Raw genomic sequence first — 24,960 nt, forward strand, 5'->3', positions numbered from 1 at the left:
TTTGAAACAATCAAAGCATAGCTCAGTTTATTCACATTTGTCTCCGTTTCCTTTTTTTTCTGGTTTTTCACTTCCGTTCTTTTGTACAATCACAGGACGTTTGTACAAAAAAAGCTTGAGCTGTACTTAACTCCTCAGAATATATCTAACTTGTGTGTACATTATGTACAAAATATACAATCGGTCATGTGTAGGGTCGTCAAACCCCGCAAGCGTAATTGTAATGCCGGACGCATCAAATAAAATCATACACGTAACATGGCTTTCGAGGTGTCAATCACAGCTGCGTACACGGAGGAAACACTTTCAACAAAGCAAAACTCAACAAGTGATGCGGTGGCTGTGTCAACCACCAGCCCCCAAATGTAGGAAGTCGTTCCTTTAGCATACACTTTAAGAATAACTTAAGTGTGACTTAGGTCATGAGGCAGCGACACAGTTTCAAAATAAATGAGGCATGCGCCGCTGCTCCGAGAAGAACAATGCTAACCACCTTCTTGTGGTTAGCAAACCAAAAAATAATGCAGTGTGGCAAGCAACATCTAGTTGCCTACAAAGTGGAGTGATTACAAATTCATATGACATATAAGATGCAAAACAACTTAATCACTGAAAAACTCCAGCATTGAACTATCTGACAGCATGAACATATGAACCAGAAAGAAAAAGAGCCAAGACATTTCGGTATAGACCTATTCAGTCACACCGGACATATCAAAGAAAAGGTCTAAACTGATAGCAGCCACGTCAAGCCACGTTCACTCCTAACCTCATAGCGCATAAAGTCCTTTGGCCAAGACGTCATACTCTGGCTGAGATACAAGGAAGTCTCGTTCTGTTGCCTGGACTTTGCTTCCAGTAGTGTCCACATTTTTAGAAATTTCAAAACAGCAAGAAGCAATTGAAATAATCCCCTCACCTCCTGACACAAGGAGGAGCAGATAATTGACAAACAATTAAGAGCTGGCAAACATAATTGCAAAACACATTGTGCATGTAATGATTTGTTGAGAAGGTTTTTGCCGACAGGTACTACAGCCAACAAGGTAAACAATAATAAAATAAACACAGTGAAGAGGTGTGAAAGAATGTGATGGGCTGCATCTACAATAAGACTTAGATGATAAAAGAAAAATTTTCTTTGCAGCAATTTCAAGAACTTCATTAATGAACATATTTGTACCATGGTGACTCACCATGAAATTACATCAACATCCTGCTGAACAAACAGGAATAGTGAACAGAAAAAGACAACATTTTTTTAAGTTCTGCGTTGAGCTCAACACAACATAACATAAAATTCGAATCTCAAGGCTGCTCAGTGTACAATTTTTTCTATTACAACCGTCAATAACATGTCGACATGTGTCAACATGAGTCAGAGACAAAGAAACAAAGAAATGAATTCACTTTGAGGCACCTGCGTGCCAATCAGCATCTAACAATAATGGTGCACGTGCCACATCAAAGCAAGTGGTGCATGATGGCACATCGAGTTGTCAAATCACCAAGCACATTACAACATAGCAAATGGCAATGCATGCCAGCAAACGACCACTACACTGGGCACTTTGCAATGTTTAACAGAATGAATGTCCTAACGAAAGGTTATTGAGGCCTCCCAGGTGGCTGCTTAGTCACACTGCCAAAAAAATAAACAATGTGGTTCCGTGTTGCCACATTCCGCAAGGAGCGGGGAGGCGTAACACAGCCGTGCACATTTCGCTGCCAGCATCTTGCAGCAGAAACTAGATGAGGGATGCACAGAACAATGCGCGAGTGCTTTTTCAACACCTCTGTGCGATAATTACGCCACAATGCACATCGAGGAGGTCTTGTGGTGACTCTCTTGAAGTATCGTCCCGAAGAAACAGGATCGGCACCAGGAACACGAGGAAGTTGTTTGTCATCTCAAAGGAAAAAGGAATAAGAACAGACATCAAACAGCTGCTCTGCATGATTCGGATGTCCAAGACCATCAGCAGCAGGAGTTGGCAACAATGTGTCACCACCGCTGCAGAGTCTATGTGCAAGCAGTCCCATCAAGATGCTGATGCACCAAGGCAACTTGGCAGGGTGTCACCAAACCAAGCTGGTCTTCTCTGTGCCTCGAAGAAGCTTCAGAGGCAGACGGGAAGTTGGAAACTGCACCCACTGCCGCTGGCTGGGAGACATCGAGTTTGGGCTCCGAGGGATAGAGAAGGAAAGGGAGCATGGGGAGTCCTCCCTCCCCAACAGGCCGGCAGCAGCTGCAGTGGTGTAATGGGGTGGGCAGAGGTGGCATGTGGAGCCAAGGGATGTGGAAGTGAGGAGGCGTACACAGCCGACGCTACCACATGTTATGAAGGTGAAGATTGCGGCTCAGCACTGAGCGGACATCACTAGTGAAGCGCAGCGCATCCAGCACAGGCAGCAGGTTGAGCAGCGCCATGTCTCTCGGGTCCGAGAACCACGACTTGATGGGGATGGCATTGTCTGCGCATGTCCAAGGGAGGAGAGAAAAGAAGAAAAGGTATAGAATGAGAACGGCACAGCGAGCAGTGTTAGCACAGCTTAAAAAAGACTATGGACATAGAGACCACACAAAACATGCACTGTGCAGAGCAGTCTTCTAGTGCGTTGTTTTTTTTTTGCACTGTGTTGAGATGAACGAGCACCAACTTTCAGAGTTTTCTGTTCTTCTAAAGGAGCAGTAATTATCGAAGTACTGTAAAGAGTATGGGAGCAGGTAGAGAAACTGGAAGAAAGATGCAGGTACAAAATGCAGTAGCTGCATCTTCCTTGGATCTCAACATAATGCCTTCAGTTCCACGTACATGAAACTCAACAGCAGTTCGAAAGGAATGACACATCAATGGCACATTGCACCCGAGGCCTCAGTTTCCAAACAGTGTCATGATATAAGGACCCACATATCAACAGACTGCAGCATGAGAGCAGCACAAATAAAAGTAGCACAACTGCTCCTACAGAGCGAGCACAGTGCGAAGTAAGGTGAAGCATAGTGATTCAGCTCAGCCACAGTTTTGGCGAGTGGGTGGCTGACCTGATGACGAATATTTATTGTCAATGAAACATATATTCAAGTATGCACCCAGGCTGCTACAGTGCAGGCTACCAGCCAAACTTGCCTGAAACCACGGGAGCATCCGTCTCTCCTCTCATAGCCGAGTCACACAACAATTGCTGAATGTGCAAGCAGCTATGCTGCACACAGAACTTGCTTTAAAAACTAGTCTTCATGAAATCAACACGCATATTCAGCACTTACATACTGAGGATAAATGTATACCATCTTATATTTATAGCAGTTCCACTCCTTCTGAAAATAGAAAGTGCTACAATGAGCCACAAAGTTTTACTATGAAAAAAACTGCAAGCTTCTTGCCCACTTCCTACACATAGATGCCAAATTAGTTTGTGAACCAACACAAAGTTTGAGAAGGGAACAGCAAATGGTACCATGCAAATCTGTGTTACTTGATGAACATTGCGAAGACAGAATTCTCGAAAGCAGAAGCTTTAACAAAGAGCGAAAGTAAGCCTCGATCTGCTGGCCAATGTTATGACAAGAGGACTTTGTTCATCAGGGCAGATGAAGATGAGCCATTTTGTTGGAACACTGGTGAGTAATGCTTTAATCCTGCCACTTGTTCAAGCTCGTGCTATAATGAACAATGGTAACATACGACCTTCTGGTGTGTTAGTTCCTGCGAATTATGGGAAGGGCAGCGAAAAGACTGCACAGGAGGAAGGTGCGATTATCCCGCATGCTGTGTCTCTCTGCATCCATCATCGCGAGTGGCTGCCAAGAACTGTTTACCCACGCTTGTGAAAACAAGCAAAACACCAAGAAGGCCTATTAGAGAAAGGTAAAAATGCTCTGAATGGTTTGTTTGATAGTTTGATAGTAGTCTGCAAGCGAAAATATGGTACATAGGTGCACAGTTTTCAATTTTCCAGCATTTGAAGCAAGTGGTACACATGTGTCCCGCTGCACCTTACAGAGGGATAATTATTTAATGTCCTAGGGATGACTTAGTGGGCATATCATATGTAATTACTCAGCAAATAGAATAGCTACAAAGTACAAGCTACAAGAAACAAAGTACAATTCTGAAACCTACATCAAATGTTAAATATACGTGCCAATTTTGGCTTCATATCATGCAAAAATAAAGAAAATAGTTTCAAATATCTTAATATCCTGTTCATCAATAAAGTCTCAGTTGACATCTTGCAGTGCAGAGCGCTCGAGCAGTGTGCAGCAGGCTCTGAAAAGTAATGGGCTTCAAGTAATGCGTCACACATCTGGTTTCTAAGTTTCTGTTGTTCCACTTTTGTGCAAACACTGCCTCTAGAACCTAGCATCTGCGTCTAGGCAACGCATTGTTTGCAGAGCAGTATGCGCCTTCAGATGCTCTACACAAGTCTCACAGCGGCCATACAACCAGAAACCTACTCACTCACTCACTCAGCTATTTTGTGCCATGCTCTTACCCCAGTGAACTTAAGCACTTTGGCCGCAGCCACAAATACAGCCTCTAGGCAAACACCAGAGAAGGCTGTATTATTGACACCGCACCACCAGAAACAGAACAGGATGTTGCCTTAAAGGCCTAGACATTGCAACCTAGCAGCAAAGAAGCAGTTTTACACAAAAAGTGAAGCACATAAAGAATTAACTTTCCCACAAATGATGTGAGGCTATGAACAGCGCTAGATTCCTAGAGCATACGATTCCTAGAACATGCAAGAGCGAAATTTTGTGTTTTAAACACACCTCCTAATGACAATCAAAACAATGCAGCAGTGACATTTGGCTGTATTTACTGCAGCCAGCTGTAAGGGCTGAATCAGCACTTTCCAAACAAGGAACGGGAAATGTCACTAAAAGCCTGGTTCAAGAGCAGTTTTAACATTTTTCACACAAGCACTAAAGATGAATTTTCCTGACCTAAGCAAAGGGCTGTGAACCCTGTTTCCTCCCTCATTTTTCAATACCCCCCTCCCCCGGATTTCCTCTGATTCCCAAATTTCGGATTATTCTCAGATGGTAGATGCACTGTTTGCATTAAAAAATGGATTGTGTGCACATGTGCAAAGCATTTGGAAATGTGCAACGAGTACAGCTACATGATGAGTAGTTTTATTTTCCAGCACGCATGGCTGACAACCACAGGCGTGCACACAGGGGGTGCGGTGTCCCCTGTTCTAACCATCTAAGGAGGGGGGCGCCATGTCTGCCCCAAACCTTTAATCTGTCAGACCTGTCCCGTCATTGTTTATGGTGCAGTGTTAGGGCCATGCAGGTTTTTTGACGATACTGGTGGCCGAGGACCCGTGATGTTGCGTTCCAAGAGCTGTGTACTTGCTAGGTCACTGAGGCAACCTTTTCAGGTTCTCTTTTGCAGTTAACAAAAGACAGATGATTTGCAGATTTTATGCGGTTTAGAGAAAATTTAAATTCCTTCAGAAGTGCACTGTTACGCTGATGCCACAGCACTGCAGAGACCGTCTCCCTCTGCCGATGTTACATACGAAAGTAAAAGCTACTGCTCAATAATATTTTGTTTATTTTGCAATTCCATCACATTAAAATAAACATTTTATAACCAGTCCTCATCTTTGCACTGCGTTTTGATTGTAGGGTCCCCCGTGTGTGTGTGTGTGGGGGGGGGGGATGGGGGGAGAGAGTGCGGTGAAACTTAGCTACCCCTAATGGAGAACCCTGTGCACACCTATGCTGGCAACACAACATATGAGCACTCAAACATAAGCTTTCTTGGTTAGCCCATGGTGCTTTGGTGCAAAAGCACTATTTAATGCGGTCCCAACCAAGAATCCCGTGTGAAGGCTCGAAGTAACTCGGGTAAGCTCTGGTTAGTTTGGAGGAACGTCACGCCAGCTGTAGCCACTGGGAGGGTGACCTTGAGGGTGACCTTGACAAAACCTAGCATAGCAACAGTCCATGCAGAAATAAAATAAATATTGCTACAACTGAGTTCCGAACCCGCGGTGGCACGAACAGATCAGCTTCGCTGGCCACTGCATGAGAGCACTCTGCTATCACTGCAGCCAAGTACGCCTGGTGTTAAACTACAACACACTTTCCCGCTGTGCACTGCAGATCGTCGTCTTCATCAACTTCCTTCTGCAGCACGAACAGATCAGATCAGCTTAACCTTGATCAGAGTCTAATATCGTCGTCAGATGTGCCGACAGCCCAGCAAAGCAAAACCATGAGGCAACTAGGCTAAACACATGCTTTCGCAAGTCTACTCGGTTTAACTATGTTAAAACCCACACACTTTTTGGCAACATTCTGAAACTCCTCAAAGCTAGAAAAAGTGCTCTGCCACAAGCAATAACAAAACCTGCTCCTTTGTTTTCCAAGTAACGTTTCATCCTTTAAGTTGCAAGCTGAAGAAGTTCACCAATATTTCTATGAATGCATCGGAGTCTCAAAATGTTTGTGCCCGCAGAGCTAACATTATTGACTACGCCAGCAGCAAGTGCAAGCACAGCCATTTCCACCCGTCTTTCAGTTGAAAAAAGAAAAACAGTAAATTGTGTAGCTTAACATCCCGAACAGACCCATGAGTTATGGGGGGCCACTGTAGTGGAGGGCTCCCGATGAATTTAGACCACCTGGAGTTCTTCAGCATGCACTGACATTGTTGAATTTTTTGTGAGATGTCTTTGTGACTGTGTTTCCATAATGTGCAGTTACAATACAAACATTGTTCACAGCAAAAAGCGTAAAAGAGTGGAAGAACAACACTCATGGTTCACAACGACAGTGACAGCCAAAGTTACTCGGTGGTGACCATGACAACGAACTTAAAAGACAAGAAAGGACCATTCAACACTGTGCTGGCCGAACGCTTCTGTTGCTGCAACTGCTTGCAGAACGGTACAAAGACGCGCTCTGACAAAAAAAGGGGGGGGGGGGGGGGGGGGGGGGGCTGCGGATAAATGCTAGAATGCACTGAACACTGCCATCTATATTGATGCGCAGCAAAGATGGTCTTCACAGTGTTCTGTTTTTACTACTTGATCACTCAAAGCAGCTCATATATTCGGCTTGCTGACATGTTTTTTGGCTCAGATTTGGAGCTAGCACCGTATCTGAACACTCCGAGTTAAAAGATCAAAAGGGCCAGTCAAAGGTCCCATTCAGTTCACAGAGTTTTCAATGTTCCATCACCAAGAAGCCTCCCACTGCTGTGAAAAAAAGTCAATAAACCTGAAGTAAAATGAAAACTACAATGTGCACTTACCTGGCTACTGTGCAAAGCTCATTCTTAGCAGATTAAAGCCAATAAAGGCAGTGAATAGACAAGGTAACAGATTCAAATAAAAAGCATTTCACTTCCCATCTAATATTATCTAAGAAACAAATCAGCTAATCTAGTTTCATTTACTTCCCACTGAAAAAAAGAAAGGCACATACATGCGCTTTAGGCAGACATAGTTTGCTTACCAGCAGAGGCGGCAATAAATATGACCCTCCTATGGAGACAGCATGGCACATGAATGCAAGTGCACTGCAGTGTGTTAAGCCACACAAAGTAGGACTTCATTAATACACAACTGGCACTAATGCACAAAAACAATACATTAAGCCGTAGTACACCATGGCCGACAAAGTTGAATTTGTTCATGCTTGAGCGCCAAAAGAAAGGCATGCAATGGCTGCTGCCCAAAAAAGCCCAGACAAGTTTTGTTACAGTCCACGGCACAAAAAATCTTTTACTGCAGCCTTGCAGTGATGTTAGGATCATCGAACAAGTGTCACACTCTAGAGATGGCAACTTGTCCAATGGGGTTATATGTTCACAATCGTTGCGGTGACAAAAAGAGAGCACAGTTTCGAATCTCCATGCCAGCTGACAAACCAGTTGTCCTACCCTGGAACTCGCCTGACTTTAGAAAACTGTTAGAAACCGGGAAACACTATGCGGAACCATGCTGTCTACAGTTAGCGGGGCTGGATGCTGGTACATAATAGAAGAATTTCGCAGCACGAACACGACGGGGGCTAAGGCGGTAAACAGGCATGACAGGACGAGCGCTGCACTTCAAACTGATACTTTATTGAAAAAAAAACCAAAGCTTGAGCACAGTCCAACAATTTGTCTCATGGAAATCAATTACTGTTTTCCAAAAATGCCATTTCATCACCGTGCAGGACTAATGATGGTCTGCTAACATATTGACTGCCTGCTAGTCTGCTATGATATACCTGCACGATAGTGCTGCGTAATAATAAAATGGCATTTTTGGAAAACTGAGATTGATTTTCACCAGAAAAATTGTAGGACTGCACTTAAGCTTTGGTTTTTTTTTTTGATAAAATATCAGTTGGATGCGCAGCGCTCGTCATGTCTTGCTTGTTTACTATTTTAGTCCCCACTTTGCTTGTGCAGCGAAAACCTTCTATTATGTATCAACACCAACTGGCCCAAACATCGATGCTATTGCTGCATGCCAGGCAAGGTTGCAAGGATGAAAACTGCAATAGTTAGCTGCTTCATGCAGAGGTTTCAACTAGCCCCCAAGCTCTTGTGCATCTTCATGCCACATCAAGATCTGAATCACGAGAGCTGGCGGTAAGAACGCTGTTTTCCAAGTCAACTCTACTTGACAGAAGGGCGGAAAATGTTCCACGGCACTGCAATGCTAGCAGTCCGCTGACTTCTCGACCTTGTGCATAAAATCGAGAGAAAATAGTGCAAATTAACAAGAATATGAAATGACAACTATGTAGTCAGAAAAAAGATAAGTTCCAAAGATGGCCAAGTTGGAGATTCTATGCAAGTATGCCTACTTTAAAGGGTTTAAAGTATGAGGGCAGTTTTGGAATGCAACATTTTTGATAAAATTTAATGTTTCAAATTTTGTTCAATAAAAATGCCGATTGATTCATTCCTGAATGAACTGCAAAAAAAAAAACTATGTATAATTAACACTGTTAGAAAGATAAAATCAAAGTTGTAACCCCCTGCACATCTCGCGAAACCAAAACAAAGTTTTGCAGCCAAATAAAAACCTTATTTTTGCATTATTATAGTTATACTTTTTTTGTACATTTTTTAGTCTCGACATCTATTAACTGCTTCTTACCATATACGTCTTTTTTTGTTTATATCTGACAACTAAAATGCTTACAAAATCGATGCAAGACGTTCAGAACAAAATGGGATGGAACACAATGGAAGAGCTAAGCTACAAATATGGTGGATTTTAACCGTCCTGGACATTGGTTTGTGAGGTTTGTAGTTATTCCTAACTTACTTACTTGTTTTTCTCAAAACTTGCTTTTCTAACATTCCTCCTTATGGGAGCAATCTGAACTTTATCCCTGCACAAGATATTTCATTGAAACTTTGCACACTTATTCTTATAACGTACCTGTGCGATGAACCACAATAAGCAGAAACATGCAATTTGTTTTCTTACATCTGCATTTTTTCTCAAAAGACGCTCATACAAAAACCATTGTTTTCGGCCATTCCAGTATTACACAATGACAACTGATGGTATAATTATTTTGGTTCATTGCATAGCTCCTATTTCAACGTGTATAACAGCATAAGCAATTTGACTTGTGATGAAATAAATTAAAGTATGACTGCTGGCGTCAGATGTACAGTCAAGCCTATGTATAATGAATTTGACAGTCACACAGACTGCGTTAGTTGTACCTGAAGATTGTAGTACGTGACTTCCCATGTTACAGCCGAAACTACAGAGTAGGACATCAGCGGTGTTTATTTTATAAAAAGTGTCCTTTATACCCGTCTGATTCTTCAAACTCGGTCCTATTACGGTACTTTCGAGGCTATCCAGTGCAATCACGTACTCCTCGCCGAGACCTTTGCAACCAACAAGCTGTCTTTGGGGGGCGATATAACTAATCACAGGGGAAGCGCTCTTGACAATAGGTGGTAGGTCGGCCTGCTCGTCGTTGTCTTCATCAGATTCCTGGTAGTATAGGAGAGTGTTCAAACTTCGCATACAGTGGTTTCGTCATTCTCTGATGCTGGCGTCATCATCTGCACCAATGAAGTCATCTCAGGCAGCATCAGGTCAAGCTGGCTGTGCATCAACGGCGTGCTGTCACAAATCCATATGTACCTAATAAACCCAGCTTTATAGAAGCAATTCTTGATGCACTATGCAGTTAGTGCCATCTGCGCGACCTTAATCATTTCCGTGGCGCGGAACAGAGATATTTGAACTGGGATGTCAGCACCTGGTCTGTCAGTTTCTCTCAGCATGCGACGGGACAACGTCAGCGCGTGACTGATGCCCATTTCAAGTGGCTGGTCTCGCTCATTGCATTCGGAGGCAGAAGAGCATGGTCACCGCAGTCAGGTAAGGCAGTGCATGGTACATTGCACAGTTTTGAGCAGAAGCAGGAACTTCTTATTTGTTTAACGCGATAGCGTTAAATGCCTCGCTGTCCAGAAAATCCAGTGTCAACGTTGGCATTGGTGTTGTGAGCAAAAAATCACGAGCATGACTCTGGCAGGAGGTGCCCAGAGAAAAGCCTAGGAGACAGGTTGGCTACCTAGGTCACGTGACCTTGTGGCGTCATCACAACCTGCCCAACAGATAGCGAGCAAACTGCCCACCGCGGCAGGTGGCAGTTAAATTAATGATTGGTCGCTCGGAAAGATCAACCTGGGCCGCACAAGGCCCATCGTTGGGAGCACCTGCCATCACAGGGCTGTGGCGCATCGCTTAACCGCTGCACCGTTGCACTAGGAGGGGTATGAGGATGCCCAGGGATTTATGAACATAAAGTAGAGAATGACATTCTGCAAATATGAAAATTAATTACACTATGCTATCGCTTAAGTGTCCCCTCCAACTTATTCCTTCATGTCATGGTCGAACTCAACAAGGTGCTGACCGAACAAGCCGCCTTGTCAACCCCGTCACCCCTGTGAACTTGTGCCTAGTGGCACATTCATCGAATAAAGAAGTCGTGTATCATACAAGCCTTTGTAATGTGCAGCAGAAATACAACTCCCAAAGCACTGCATTTTGCGAGTCTTCCCGAACGTGAAGCCTACTGTGCTTTCCACCATCTTTTGCGAGTTTTCTGCACCTCCTTGTTCACTCTGAGTTGTGCAGCTACTGTTATTCGTTGTAGCTGAGCGAGTACATAGTAAACAGTACATATTTTGACAGTAGCAGCATTTCTTGTTTGTAATAAGAAAGCGTTTGCTATAACTGCGGCCATTATAAGAGGGCTCAACTGTATATTAATGCATTTTTCCGTCGCTTTTAACACTGATTACACTAACAAAATGCTCTTAAGACAAAAAACTAATTTTCTATTTTTATCTGCTATTAAAAAGTTTTTCCAAAAAAGTGGCTTCATTCCTTAACGTAATCAGATGCTATGGCATGGCAGGCAATTCATCCCAACCAAATTTTGCATTTCATGATGTTGTTGATGGCATGACTCGTGGTTAATCAGCGAGTGCATAATGCCACAGCTTAACACAGTTTTTGTGTTGAGATGCTATCAGTGAATCTGCTGTTTTTGGTTCTGCATCCACCATAAGCTTTAAGGCTTAATGCCAGGTATGAGTTACTGACAAGTGCAGGGCTGCTGCCCAGTACTTCTCATCTGCCCATATCAATGTGTAGCGGCCAAGTTATAGCTGTAGTGGGGCTCCTCTGGAGTAAATGGTGTCAGCGTTGTAGTTGTAGCATACTGTAATCGTAAACACGCAGTTTCTCTAGCAAGCTACCGCAGTGTCTCAGTGGTTATGGTGCTCAGCTGCTCACCCAGAAGATGCAGGTTCGATCTCAGCAGTTGCGCTTCAATGAAGGCAAAATGCTAGAGGCCCATGTACTGTAGGACGTCAGTGCATGACCCCAGGTGGTTGAAATTATCGGGAGCCCTCCGTTATGGCGTCCCCCATAGCCAGAGTTGCTTTGGAATGTTAAAACCAAACCAGATTCACTTGCTGGTCAATGAGGTTATACAGGTGGGCCAGGCAGCAGACAAAATCGACAATGACCCTTCTGTGGTCATGCGACCCAGATGTATGGCTCATGTCAGCCTTTGAGAGGGTGCTCTTGCGGGGTGGCATTGCGTTGTGTTCAGTTTTACGGCACAGAAGCAGCTAAGCCTAGCAATGTGCCAGCCACAAGGTTGATTATATCTTTTTAAAGAATCAAACGGTTTAAAATGTAACAGCATGTTTCAAACCACTTCCTTTCTTAAGAACGCAGAAACACCCCAAAAATCAAAAAGTGTGTTTTCTCCAAGGAGCAAGCTATACTCCGTTACATATGTTGCCGACAGCTGGCAGAAAGGGCAGAAAGGCACACCAGGACTAGCAAAGGAGACTCAGCCAACCAACGCACGAGCAAGTCTGCCGCGCAAAAATTAATTCGCCATGCAATCAAGGAACCAAGGTGAATACAGGCATATTTCGTTGCAACAAATCTCAAGTACCGTGACAGGCCACCTCCCGCACTTTGTTTTACCTCTTGCAATAATCTCTTCCGACTCACCGAGACTTCCAGAAGTAAGAATGACACATGGCGGTATGACATGCAGCTGGTAGGGTGAATCACTCTCACTCCATATGCGCCTAAAAAGTAGTTCACATATTTATAGCCAGACGGCTCCAACACCGAGCACCTCACAGCTTTGACTGTGATTCCCAATGCTAGTACTTCATTTCATACGTGGCGGTGCAATATGGTTTCGCGGGTGCTCTACTTCCGCAGTCTCCGCAACGCTGACTGCTGCGTGTTAAACAGTGTAGGATGGAAAGGGATGTGTTAGTCATAAAATTGAGTAAATTATTCATTTCCAAAGTTTCTCAACTTTCGTACACGACAACAGCGTGTTGTTTACTGTGACCACTTCTCTGTATACTCTGCACTTGAATCTAGGTTTGTCTTGTTCCTTCGGTATAAATTAGTGCGTGAAACGTATACGTTAAATGCGAAGGCAGCAGAGAATCACTCTGACAAAACGTTCTTGAAGTATACATGACTGCCATTCTCACAGGAACAGCTTTACTTGGTGCAGTTTGTGGTTTGCTTCATCATCCTATGTAGTCTGCCATGCAGCTCCCAGTTTTCTGTGTGCCAACCTCATGCAATGTTTATGGCGCATGTATTCCTATTTTCGTTAGTTCACCGTTGTGGCGGTGGTCGGGAGGGGCGCAGAGCAATAAGTGCAGTTTTTACAATGTGTGTGCGTAACCCCGTCAATTCACAGCGCCAAAGCGAGCCCCCCACTCCTTCTGATGCCACTGCTCACCAGCAGATCTTCTGAAGGGTGCATGGCTGACAGCCCTGCCATCTGGTATTGTCACTGTCGCTGGCCTGGAGGCCTGTCAGTCAGTGTTGTTGGCCTGGAAGCCTGCCACACCATGACGATATGCAGTCGTCTGAAGAGTTAACATCATCGTTCAAAACCGTTACGGCGTGCCGACAAGCTGGCTTATCATCAGTGCCCAGTGGGCAAGCCTTCACGGAAGCAACAGCAGAAAGGTATGAACTATATGGACTACGCATTCCTCGTCATGTATCTCGTCTGCAGTCACCTCATTACTGGGATTTCCATCAGTCAAGCAAGACCCGACAAAAAAAAAAAAAAGCACTTTTGTTCACATCCAAGTCGAACAACTTTTTCACTTTTCCCCTTACGTTTGTCCCACTTTTCGTCTGTTATGGCGTCAGTCTACCTTAGGAAAAACCAAGGCAACAAATCCTATTCAAACAAATCAGAACTTTTTGTATGAAGTACCATATCTTTATTTCGTTCTAGGCTTTCAGCGATGCAAGATGCAATGCTCAGCTTGCCTAAGCCAACTCAGATGAAGGGGGTAAGAATTACTGCTTGACCTCCGCATGACAGCTGAGAATTCCTCTAGCTCGGGTGTTGAAATACTAGTTCATCTGCTCTTAACCACTATTTTGCGTCTGTGCGTGATGCACAGATGCTCAGGCGTCTCAGCCAGAGAGAAAGTTTAGAGTGCTATCTCAGTGTGCTGTTCTCAGTGCACACGGTGCACATTTTATGTGAAGCGGTCTCCAGCATCTAGTATTGCAAGTATATTTGAACTTTAAGCAATAGGCAAAACAAAACAACATTTCCAGAACGTTAGGATGCATGAACGTGCTGATGCCAAAACCTGAATGGTGTTCTTTCACCAGCAGAACACCATGAAGGTGAAGAAAGCTTGCAGAATGGACAGAGAGTAGCAGCTTTAGCCACAACAGGACAGGGGGAGCCATATAATGATTGCAGTTTTGCCAGTCCACGTAGCCCTTATTTTACGTCACACACCAACAAACAATATCACGCACACCTCCCGCAAGTCAAAGAAAGGAAAAGAAATACAAAGAAGATCTGGAGCATGCGAACACATGTCAGGTCCCCACCGGTTGCCGAAGGCCTCCGTATTATTCTTAGAAGACCACAACGTGAAAATTCTTGTAACCTGTCCATGGCATGTTATGTCTGTAAGACAGTTCAATACGTCTTGGAGATAAGCATACAAATGTCATTTTCAATGTGTGGTAGATAATTGTTGCCATCTTTAAAGCGTACACAGAACGTAGCGGGGAAGTCGTGAAAGCAGCAGCAGCACCCACCTGGGTAAGACCGATAGGCACCTGGAGAGTTGTCCAAGATGAAGATGCTTGACAGATCTTGCGTGATGGCGGAGAGATCTTTGGTGTAGCTTCCATAATCCAGTGTACAATGCTGGAAAGGAGAAAGGGAGAACAAATCCAAATGCATCAGGGCTGCCCTGAAATTCATGCCTAATAAAATGCAGAGTTTTACTGGCAAATGCCACTGACTGTTGCACACCACTGGCACGAAGTAAAGGGGCCAAGAACGTAAATCTACACACATGAAACAAGATATACAAGAGTTCGGGAACTCGTGACATAGTACTGGTTGTCGCCTTCTGTCTTGATCCTTGCATTTCTGTACATAAAGCTAGGAGACTAAGGACAAAGAAAAAAGCATCTTGCCAAACCAACAAATCCAGGAATTTTATAGAGAATAAAAACTAAGCAAGAAAACAGATAACGCAAACATAAGGAGCATTAATCATGCTGACACGCACTTTGCTGCACACTGGCAGATGCGAGATGCTAAATCCACACGTGACAAAGATGTGACTGGCTGCAGAGCTTTTAACGATGAACACTGGTGGTGCAACAAGCATCTGTATGGGCCATCTGTGTTTCTTAACGTGCACAACCTAAATAATTTTCACATCCTCAATAAAGGCTAGCCAATGCAACAAGGTGTCAAACATGGGCACTTCCTATTGAATGGGATTCCTCTGCCTATTAGTACAGCAAGCAGTTTCCACACTTCATCAAGAAAGAAGATGAAGTCACACCAGGCTAGGGACAAAGTTTGTGGGGCGATGGCAGAACAGCAAAACATCTGGCTCTGCTACATGCAGGTAATTTCAGAAAATTAAACAAACAATGAAAGAGCCTAGTGAATCTGTCCACTTTGCTGTAAATAAAGCTGAACTTCTCGCACACCCAACATAAGCATACAGACTTGCAGAAACAAACGCTGAAAAATGGTGCCCTGCTATGTACCACATTACAACTAGGCAAGCCTCACTATGAAGCGGCCAAATTGCTAAGATTTCTAACAAATATCCAGCACACATACTTTTCCATATCTTAGTCTATAAGTCGCACCGGTATATAAGTCGCAACCCCCTGGACATGGCAGGCAGTTGTTCCAACAACAAAACGCACATCTGTCACAACGCAGTATATGTGCCTGTTCATTTGGTAAGCGCTATAAAACATGCTGAGAATCCTTTGTTTACAGAGTGCGATGAAAATACATGCTTCCGGCAGCTGCTGTACACAGACGATTCTTGAGCTCTGGCCAGACTGCCTTCCTCCCACAGTCGGTTGCGGCAAGATGACGTGATTCTACCATAAGATAACGTTTTGATAATAACTCCAGTTTTTCCTCTTTTACACAGCGAGTTTATTTTCAAATATAGTCAGCGGTCACTGCAAAAGACAACGTACGGCAGTGCGTCATTTATCGATGGATATAAGTTGTGCTGTTGAATAAGACCAAATCTCTGTGATATTACCAGTTGCGAAATTTGCCATAAGGTCCATGCATTAAAAAAAACGGCGTTCCGAGTGGGCCAAAATTCGGGTGTTTACAAACCACTGTAATGAACATGGTTGATGACGTAAGCGGTGCTCAGATTTAAAAACTTCGAGATTGTTGAAATGCAAAGCCAGCTAGCAAAAAAATCAGTAAAGCAGATGCACTAACTCAAAAATTCATACACACAACAGTCCAAGAGAAAAAAAAAGAGCTAAAAGAAGCAAAAAAAAAACAAAACGAGAAGATAATGGCGACATAAGGTGCTCCCAGATGGCATACCATTCGTAAGCACCAGGAAAGTGGCCGAGGGAATAGTCACTTTTTGAAGCAGAGTTTACAAACTGGTACAATCTAAGAGCTCTGGTATAAGACGCAACAAAAAATTCAGAAAAAAGACACCACTTAGGAGCACACAAGAAAATATGGTACCTGCTGCATGGCTCCTTAATGGACCAAAACAAATGCTACAACAGAACTTTCAATCAATTGTGCAAAGCCAGGTACAAACAGGCCAGACAAATACACTGCTACCTAATTACTGTCCCTCTTCACTTTTAGCCCTCTCCCATCCACCATCGTGCCAGGATGCATATGTAAACACAAGAAATATCCAGTGCAGCCTGCTGAATTGAACACTACTGCACTTGGCAAGTAATTTCTGAGCCACACTTACCTGGCGATAGTAGCGCTTCCTGAGGATTCCCCGATTGTTGTCGAGCTTGTCAGCCACAGCGGCACCGTAGATCTCCATGCTGGCCGTGAACACTACCAGGTCATACCACTGGCTTACCTGCAGTACAAATAACAACCGATCTGGCAACAACCATCACAGAAGGAAGTATAGGCACAAAGGTGAATTTAGAGGCCTTTCTGCACCAATGGGAGCAAGGTTCTGTCAGAGCAGCAGCAAACATGTAAACTACCTTCAAAACACTGCGCTTTAATAATAAAATGCAGATAACCTTTAACATTATGAGGCACCTAATGATGAAGAGATCTTTTAGCGCTTCCCCCATTCCACTGCGTTAAAGACAGCCTGGTTAGCTTGTGTAAGGCTGACTGCAGAGACCAGAGTCCCTAATAAAGGCATTGAAGGACGACCTTGAGCTGATGGCCAGGGCTAGATTTGCAATACAATCAAATCCTACACCAAGTGGCAATGATTTATGATCGCACAGTTTGCTTAGACAGCCCTCCATTCCTTAGTGTCCTTAGTGTTGTACAGATGAACCCCATTTCAGTGGACTATTTCTCACAATTTTTCCATCCTGGTGATTTATTGCTTTAAAAACCTTGAGTCACATTTAGAAAATACAGCATTTCAGACAAAAACTAAGCCCAAGTTTTTTTGAGAAAAGTACCTTTTGCTCACTACCGAGCATCACCATTACCAGGTACATCTGTGTACTTTCTCATTTCTACACACCATGCTGTGCATAAATAGGAAACGTAAGAAACAGACTTACAATGTCAAGGAAGTAGTCAACGTGTGGGCGCTTGTGAACGAAGAAACGAACTGGATGGCGGTCTATTGTGACCTATGGGCAAACAGCAAAAGATCAGACAATGAAAGTAAGCTTATCAAGACAAAAATAACTGGCCAATTAATTGGCCAACTATGTAAAGAACTATGCAAGGCAAGGATATTAAAAATATGTGACAAGCAGAGCATGCATGACACAGATATTACAAATATGAATTAGTTGAGTTGTGTTGGGCTTTATGGCACATAAGCAGCTAAGGCTATCATGCGCCAGACGCAGGGCTGAAATGCCTGCTTGCTGCATTAAATGGGCTAAATTTTTCTTCAAAGCTGCAGTTTACAGCATTTGCTTCTTTTAAGAACCTGAAAATACAGGACAAATCAGCAAGGCATTTTCACCTCAGAGCAACATTGGATGGAAAAGGATGCGTCTATTGCAAAACAAAGTAAATTGTTTTGTTTTTTTCCTTAGTGTCTCGAGTTTTCTGCAGGATAATAAGACACTGTTTACTGCGTGTGGTTTACCATGAATATATAACTAGGGAATGTTCATATATTTTACAACACACAAAGATGACAACTAGTCTACGCTTCGTATTGGCAAGGAATGTGCTCTTCTGAAGAAAAAAAAAAGCATAAATTTTCACTGTGCTTCTGCAAGCATTACAATTTACAACGCTGAAAGTGCATAAGCTGGGACACCAAGGTTCCAGACGAAGCTCTCTGCCTGTCTTTGCACGGATGCCCACAATGGTCTCTTTTAAACACAAAAGCTGGAATTAAAACTTTGTAAGCTTAAATCTGGTGCCTCAGATTATTAATATACACTTGGTAGGCAACACTACAAGATATTCTGAAAACGAAGGTCCAGTAAACAAGTGCTAGGGAAAATAAAAAGGAAGTTCGAAACCTTATGAGGCCCATGGTTTAATTTCACATCAGTGTGGTTCTGTAACAAGCATTTGTGTATATTGCTATTGAGAAAGGATGACCAACACATGTTCAAGTCAGCAAATGGCAACAAATATGAAGCCCCACCAGCGCCCTAGTATTTATGTTTGGCTACGGCTGGCTTAGCAGTTAGCCTCCCAGTTTTGAAAGGCATGTAAGCTAGTGCAGCAACACCTCAAAATGAACAACTGCTCTACTTAATCCAACGGTACACCATCTCACCACTCCCCAGGCTTCCCCAGCCCAGTTTGCTTGCGTTTAACTCCTACAGGATAGCCAGCCAGCTGTGGCATGCATGCAAAGGATATCCACCTTTAACGATTATAACTGAATTTCGGAAGTTTAATTCTTCGTTACTATAAATATTTTTTTTCTTTCAATTTAAACTTAAAAATCTAACTTCTAGTTACGGCACTGGTTCACAAAAATACTGCAGCCATGTTTCATCTCAATGGTCTTTTTACCACATCTTTGAGAACTGACCTGAAGATATATTCCCCTCTCCTTTCACACAAAACCATTTTGGTAAGGCCTAAATCCATGCAGTAAAACTTCATTCTTGTTGACTTGACACAACCAAGTCAGCGGGAAGCATGAGAAACCAAAAAAAAAAAAAACTAGCAGGAAATTGCCTGGCAGGAAATAGAAAAACCCACTGAAAAAATTGAGGCCCAACAGAAACATTACAGAGCACCTTTAAAGGTCAGTGGGGACATCTGGGGAAGACAGAAGAGAACAAGAAATACAGTAACCTTTAGGACAAAGTCAGGCGGTGTTCCCGGCTTGACCATTTGCCTGATGACACCGTCATGGTGTGAATGAATCAGCGTTTCGTCCAAATCGAGGACTAGTATCTTCCGCCTCACCAAGCCTGGGTATAGGAAGTGAGTAAAAAATAGCATCAGGTGAAACCAAGGCACATCAACTGGATCAATTGGTATGTATGTCAGAATGAATGACTGAATGAAAGCAAGGACTGCTACCAATAAACAATCAAAACCAAGAAGGCTATGCTATAATGCCTTCCATTTATGCAGCACCAATTACAAACATCACACTTCTGATTATGTGTAAAGGCAGTAGTTCAGCCACTTTCAAAGTACTGCATGCTCACAGGAAACTTTAGACAGCTGCCTTTTGATGGGCATTATATTATTATCACAAAAAACTCTGATAAAGAGTTCCTTACTCTTACTCTGCTAAAAAAAATTATACAAATTTAATTTTTTACTGCACCACTTCTGCTGCATACTAATGGTCCTTTTAAATTTGACAAAATAAGCATTCAAGTTTGCTATGTATGGCTGGATGCCATCAAGCTTACTAAATAAACCGTACATAAATTTGCATTGTTAAATCATAACCAAAACTTCAGAGTCAAAGCACTGCTTTTACAAACAAGCATCCAAGACCCCCTCTTCTGCAACGCAACCCCTCCGAGTTGTACAAGATAGAGCACTGAATTAAAAGATACCCAAGAGCCTTTCACAAATTTCCGACAGCTGCTATGTACAAGCTTAGACAAAAGTGTAGAGTCCAAGTAGTTTTAAGTCGTATAGAGGTGCTCTTAACTGTAGCATCCATGGAAGTCAACTTTGGGAGAGGTGAGGATGACAGTTCTTCTCATCTTCAAGAGACTCGGAACGAGGCAGAGCAAACCACACAGCATGGTCCAGCAGCAAACTTCCTGGACTCTCTCACTTTTGACAAAGGTTGTAGATGCAAATGGTCTGCTACCAGCATGGCACAAGAAAATATGTGCAGGCTAACTACCTAGCAGCATCACAGATGCCACACAACATTATTGCACATAACTTTTCATTTTGTGTGGACACCAAGCAGTGCAACTGAAAGACAAGACACGCTACTCACTGAGTCTATGCTTGGACAATGGCGAAAGGGGTAGAACGTCATACTTGATTGTCTGATGTTGTATGACCTGGAAGAGTGGATGCGATCAGTACATCCAGTCACAAAAGTATGCTGAGCTAAAGAAAATGAATTGAACTACGGTAGGTTCGCGTCAAAGCTTGCAAAGTGTTCCTCCTTGAAACATTTACACACATGCATTGACGACTGCACAATACCTCTAAGATGCTCCATTTTGATCAGGTTAATATCTAAGTGGCAGAAACGAAGGCTGCCATGTTGTAACTAGCAAAGACTGCGAGATGTAAAAAAATTAAACAGCACAAAGGCAACCATAACATAAATGCTGCTTATAAATAAGTGTGTGTTGTGCAAAGACAGAATAATGCTTCCTCGGTTACTGAACTTTGGCACCAATTTAACAGGAGCTTTAACGATATAAGTGCGGTCAAATCATCACCTGCTATGCTCAGAACATTCAACTCCTGCACATAGAACAAACTTTCACATTAGTAAAACAGCTACTGTCATTCAGCTGCAATTCTCTGCGCAACCTGAAGTAAGTGAAGAAGACTATCAGCACATGCTGTTTTGGTGCAGCACATGACAAAGGCTTACAGGCCTTATCAAAAGGCAGTGTGCTTGCTGGCAGTGCAAATAAGTAAGAATGCTATCAGTAAAGAGTAGGCTTATCACCAACACATGCAAGCCAGCATACCATCACAAAACACAAAAAAGTGCCCAAGTTAGCATGCCGTTGCATGAACGTGACAGGCATTGTCTCTCGTGGGTAACAACAAACAAGCTATGCAGCTGGTTTCTGCTGCATGAAATACTTCAGGTGAAGCCCCCTGGAGACATGTGATTGCCACTCTGTCCTGGTACACTCAGGCATAAAAAAAAATTAAACCAAGGAGACTACATCGGCTTTGTTATCAGTTAAAATGGGGGACTAAAAACATTCTTAACTTGTTCTTAACTAATAGTACTTCTTTGGCAGCAAAAGCAAGAAAGGAAGCCTACTACAGAGGTAATGTTACCGCACTTTATGGTAACTTGCCCCGGACATCGGGAGGCACGCAAGCGACACCTCGCCAATCAGGGTTACCACCCCAGCTGACCACCAGACACTCGAATCTGGACCCATGGGCCCCAATACCGGGCCTTGTTGACATTTACATCCAACACCGGCCTGCTGATGTATTTATAACCCTCTTATGCCGAAGGGCATATTTGCACGAAAAAAAAAAAAGCATCCCACCACCCTCCAGCTTCAAACTAAATTTTTAATCCCAGTTTAAACTGTATACCAATGCCTGCAGCTTAAAGTGCTGCTTATTGATTGAATTAGAGCAAAAAAAAGAATTACAGCATAAGCATCAGTTTCATGGCAAGTGCAGCACCAAATTTCCGAGTTTATGGGAAGGGGGTCTGGTCTTGTCACTGTTACTCTCAAGTATACACAATGACGCATTTCAAATCCAATGGCCAGACTGTTCAGCAGCCGGGTCTCTGAGGTTGCCAAATTATTTTAAGCAACAGCAGTAAGCAGAAGGCAATTTTTTTTTAAACTTACGGCATGCAACTCAAAAATGTTCATAGTGAGAAAGAGCATCAATTAAAAATAATAACAGTGAGAAGACTGCCACCATATCCTGAAATACTCCCATTGCAACATTGCCAACAATTAACACTTCAGAAACTTCCGCATGTTGTGCTTTTAGATGGTCACATTTTGCCAGTGGAATGTCATGGACCAAATAAAGGGTAATTCATGCACACCACAAAACGACTGGATGCAGGGATCTACTCTGTATTTACAGCTGACACAAGGTTTGTTTCTGGCTGCAGCTGCGAAAATGCTCAGATGGGTATGGAGACACATTCAACCAAATACACAGCTGTGAAACAATGCATAGACTACATGCCACAGCTGTTCATTGGCAGGATGTAAACATCCAGTGAACGGAGCAAGCGACACCGCTTTGTTCCCTGTTTGCTGTCTGGCTAACATAAGTTGACGAGTGATGGAACAATAGAACTAGGTAAAGCACTGAAATTAACCCTTTAAGGCCTTATGCAAACAAATGTGTACTAAGCGAACTTGAAGCTTTTTCTAGGAGCAACTGTACCTAGCAGTGATTTTTTTATTTCTTCTGTTATTTATGAAGTGAGTCTAGCATCCTTCATGCCGCAAAATAAGGTAGCTTTTTATGCCAACTAGCGAACGCAGCAAATTAAATTTCATAGAGTAGTGAGCTTGGAAGCATGTCCTCCACCATTTTCATACAGACAGATTTTGCCACCAGCAATAATTTCAATTTTTTTTTTCTGAATTTCTAGCATCATGTGCGCACCTTCTAAATAGAAATTGATTCCACGGTCTCTTGGGTAATGATCCAAAAAATCCTGGCTTTTCTATGCCATAATTTACAACCATTACCGCACTATGTACGAAATCTTGTACTTTCCAGTAAAAGTCAACAATCAGTGTTATGTTCAAAAATTATATAAAGTGCACTTAGGACAACAGACAAGGGAGACCAAACAACACAAGCGCTTTATATAATTTTTGAAAATGAGAAACCAACTAGCTCAGATGTCAATTCTGCATCAGTGTTATGCATTGAAAAACTAATGAACTGGCTTAATTCACTAAGTCCTGGATACACTATTTAGGTAGAAAAATGCTTGTCATCCATACACAGCATAAATCAACCATACATTTCAATATTTCAAGGTTGAGCTCACAATTCCTTTTGCATTCTTTTCTTCCCATATCCAAAACAGTGACAACCAACATCAGCACGAGGGAAGCTCCAGCTTTAAGAAAGTCACCTCCAGTGGCACTGAGGCTGCCCCAAAACATGCTACTGCACACACGCTTCCACTACAAACACTTTTTCTTTTGTCCTGTGTATGTCAAATACAGCCCAGCAGCTACCTAAAGCAAATGTAGTGTTTGCACACTCCTTTATGACAAGCAAGATGCACACGGTACTAGCACAAAGCCGGCAAGCAATGAACAAAGACAAATGTCAAAGCTAAGGCATGAAGTTAATGTATTTTTTTATCATGTCTGTCTAACACTTCCGCCTCGCCGGAACCGATAATTAAACATCCGCCCACATCGATATATATCAAGCTGCACATGCTACCTATTAAATTACACATTTTTCCATGTTTCCATTACTCTGTACCAGAAGTGACTTTAAACTACATTCGTTTCCGATATTGTTACACAAAATATTACACTGCGTTAAATGCCAAATGCAAGTCTACGGTAGCTCGTGAGTTCTCGGAAGGCCTCTTATCAGTGCCCTACTGTTGATATCAACCCACAAAGGAACTGAGGACGTTAAGCTATCGAGAAGATATGCGATTTCACCTCCACACCTCAGCCTACTGTCCCAGGAACATCGCCGCTCAGACCAGCATCAAGCTCAGAAATAAAAAAATACTTCTTCCTTTTCTCCAGCGCGCCAGTGCACAGCGCGGCAAGCTTGCTGAATATCCGGTAAACGGAAGAAATACGCGTTTGAAGTCCAGCGGCAGAAACTGCATTCAAAAGGCTGACAACTTGTTCAGAACATGAATGTTTCGCCGTTTCGTTCATATGTAACAACCCACAACAACAAAGCGCCTGATCCAATACGCTGCAACTACTTCCAATATTTATGGTAGTACCGTACAGTGAGCAACACAGGCGACACAGGAGAAGAAGAAGATGAAGCGTAGGGCTGCTGCTGGCGGGAAGATGTTGCGACAAAGGCAAGACTGAAAGGGTAATAGTCGATCGGATGCACTTCCTTTTTTTCCGGATGAGAAATCAATGACAAGGGCATCGCGACAAATCGAGCGGAAAAAGAAAGAAAAGCTCTTCTTTTATTTTTCCCCGGCACAGTAAACCGCCGTCTTAGCCAAACGAATGCATATTAACAGCAGGATATACTTCAGCTGGAGCCGACAAATCGCACGGCAAGTAATTTTTTCTTTTTTTCTTTTTTCAGCGCCACAGCGGATGCAAAGGCCAAGAAGGCAACGCATGAAAGACACCGTCTCTTCGCACGGTGGTACCGTCTAAACACAAAGGTTGCTTTTACGACCTTGCGTCAACAGGTCGATTGCCGCTCGCATCGGTTCCGACCGCGAACTGCGGCACAGTAACCAACGGAAGCCAACAGTACAGCTGGCGACGTTTGAATGAATAAATTCGTTGGGCAAGTGCTCCAACAGTACTCACCGCTCGAACCTGTTTTCTAACAACATAACATATAAAACTCCATATCTTCGAAGCCACTAGGAGGAAGGCGCGAAGTCCCATTTGCAACTGTTTCAACATTGGTAGAAGTTTGATGAGCACCCACGAATGCACAAATAAAAAAAAAAGGTGCGCGGCTATCCGAAACTTTAATTTACTTTTAGCGGACCCTCCAAATCTCTCGGTTCGAGGCCGCCATGATACCGACCACGAGACTCGCCGACTGCGCAAGTG

The 24,960-nt window shown here is 43.2% G+C and overlaps 1 protein-coding gene across 2 annotated transcripts; it reads right to left on the reverse strand.

The window, feature by feature from the left end:
* Window positions 1-24,960, reverse strand: Dd (CTD nuclear envelope phosphatase 1-like protein dullard). 2 transcript variants are annotated; one of them, XR_013312487.1, is made up of 8 exons: window positions 24,709-24,942; window positions 20,469-20,535; window positions 19,349-19,467; window positions 17,629-17,700; window positions 16,836-16,952; window positions 14,647-14,758; window positions 13,307-13,436; window positions 1-2,475 (listed from the first exon to the last, which is right to left on the reverse strand). XR_013312487.1 is itself a non-coding variant. In XM_077653535.1 (7 exons), the coding sequence occupies exons 1-7, from the start codon at window positions 24,805-24,807 to the stop codon at window positions 2,330-2,332; spliced, it is 732 nt and encodes a 243-aa protein (XP_077509661.1). In that variant the 5' UTR covers window positions 24,808-24,960; the 3' UTR covers window positions 1-2,329. The 2 variants fall into 2 exon arrangements, 1 of the variants encoding a protein (XP_077509661.1); XM_077653535.1 differs by lacking the exon at window positions 13,307-13,436 and having other exon boundaries at window positions 24,709-24,960.

Source organism: Amblyomma americanum, chromosome 2 (genome assembly GCF_052857255.1).
Source record: "Amblyomma americanum isolate KBUSLIRL-KWMA chromosome 2, ASM5285725v1, whole genome shotgun sequence".
Lineage (NCBI taxonomy): Eukaryota > Metazoa > Arthropoda > Arachnida > Ixodida > Ixodidae > Amblyomma > Amblyomma americanum.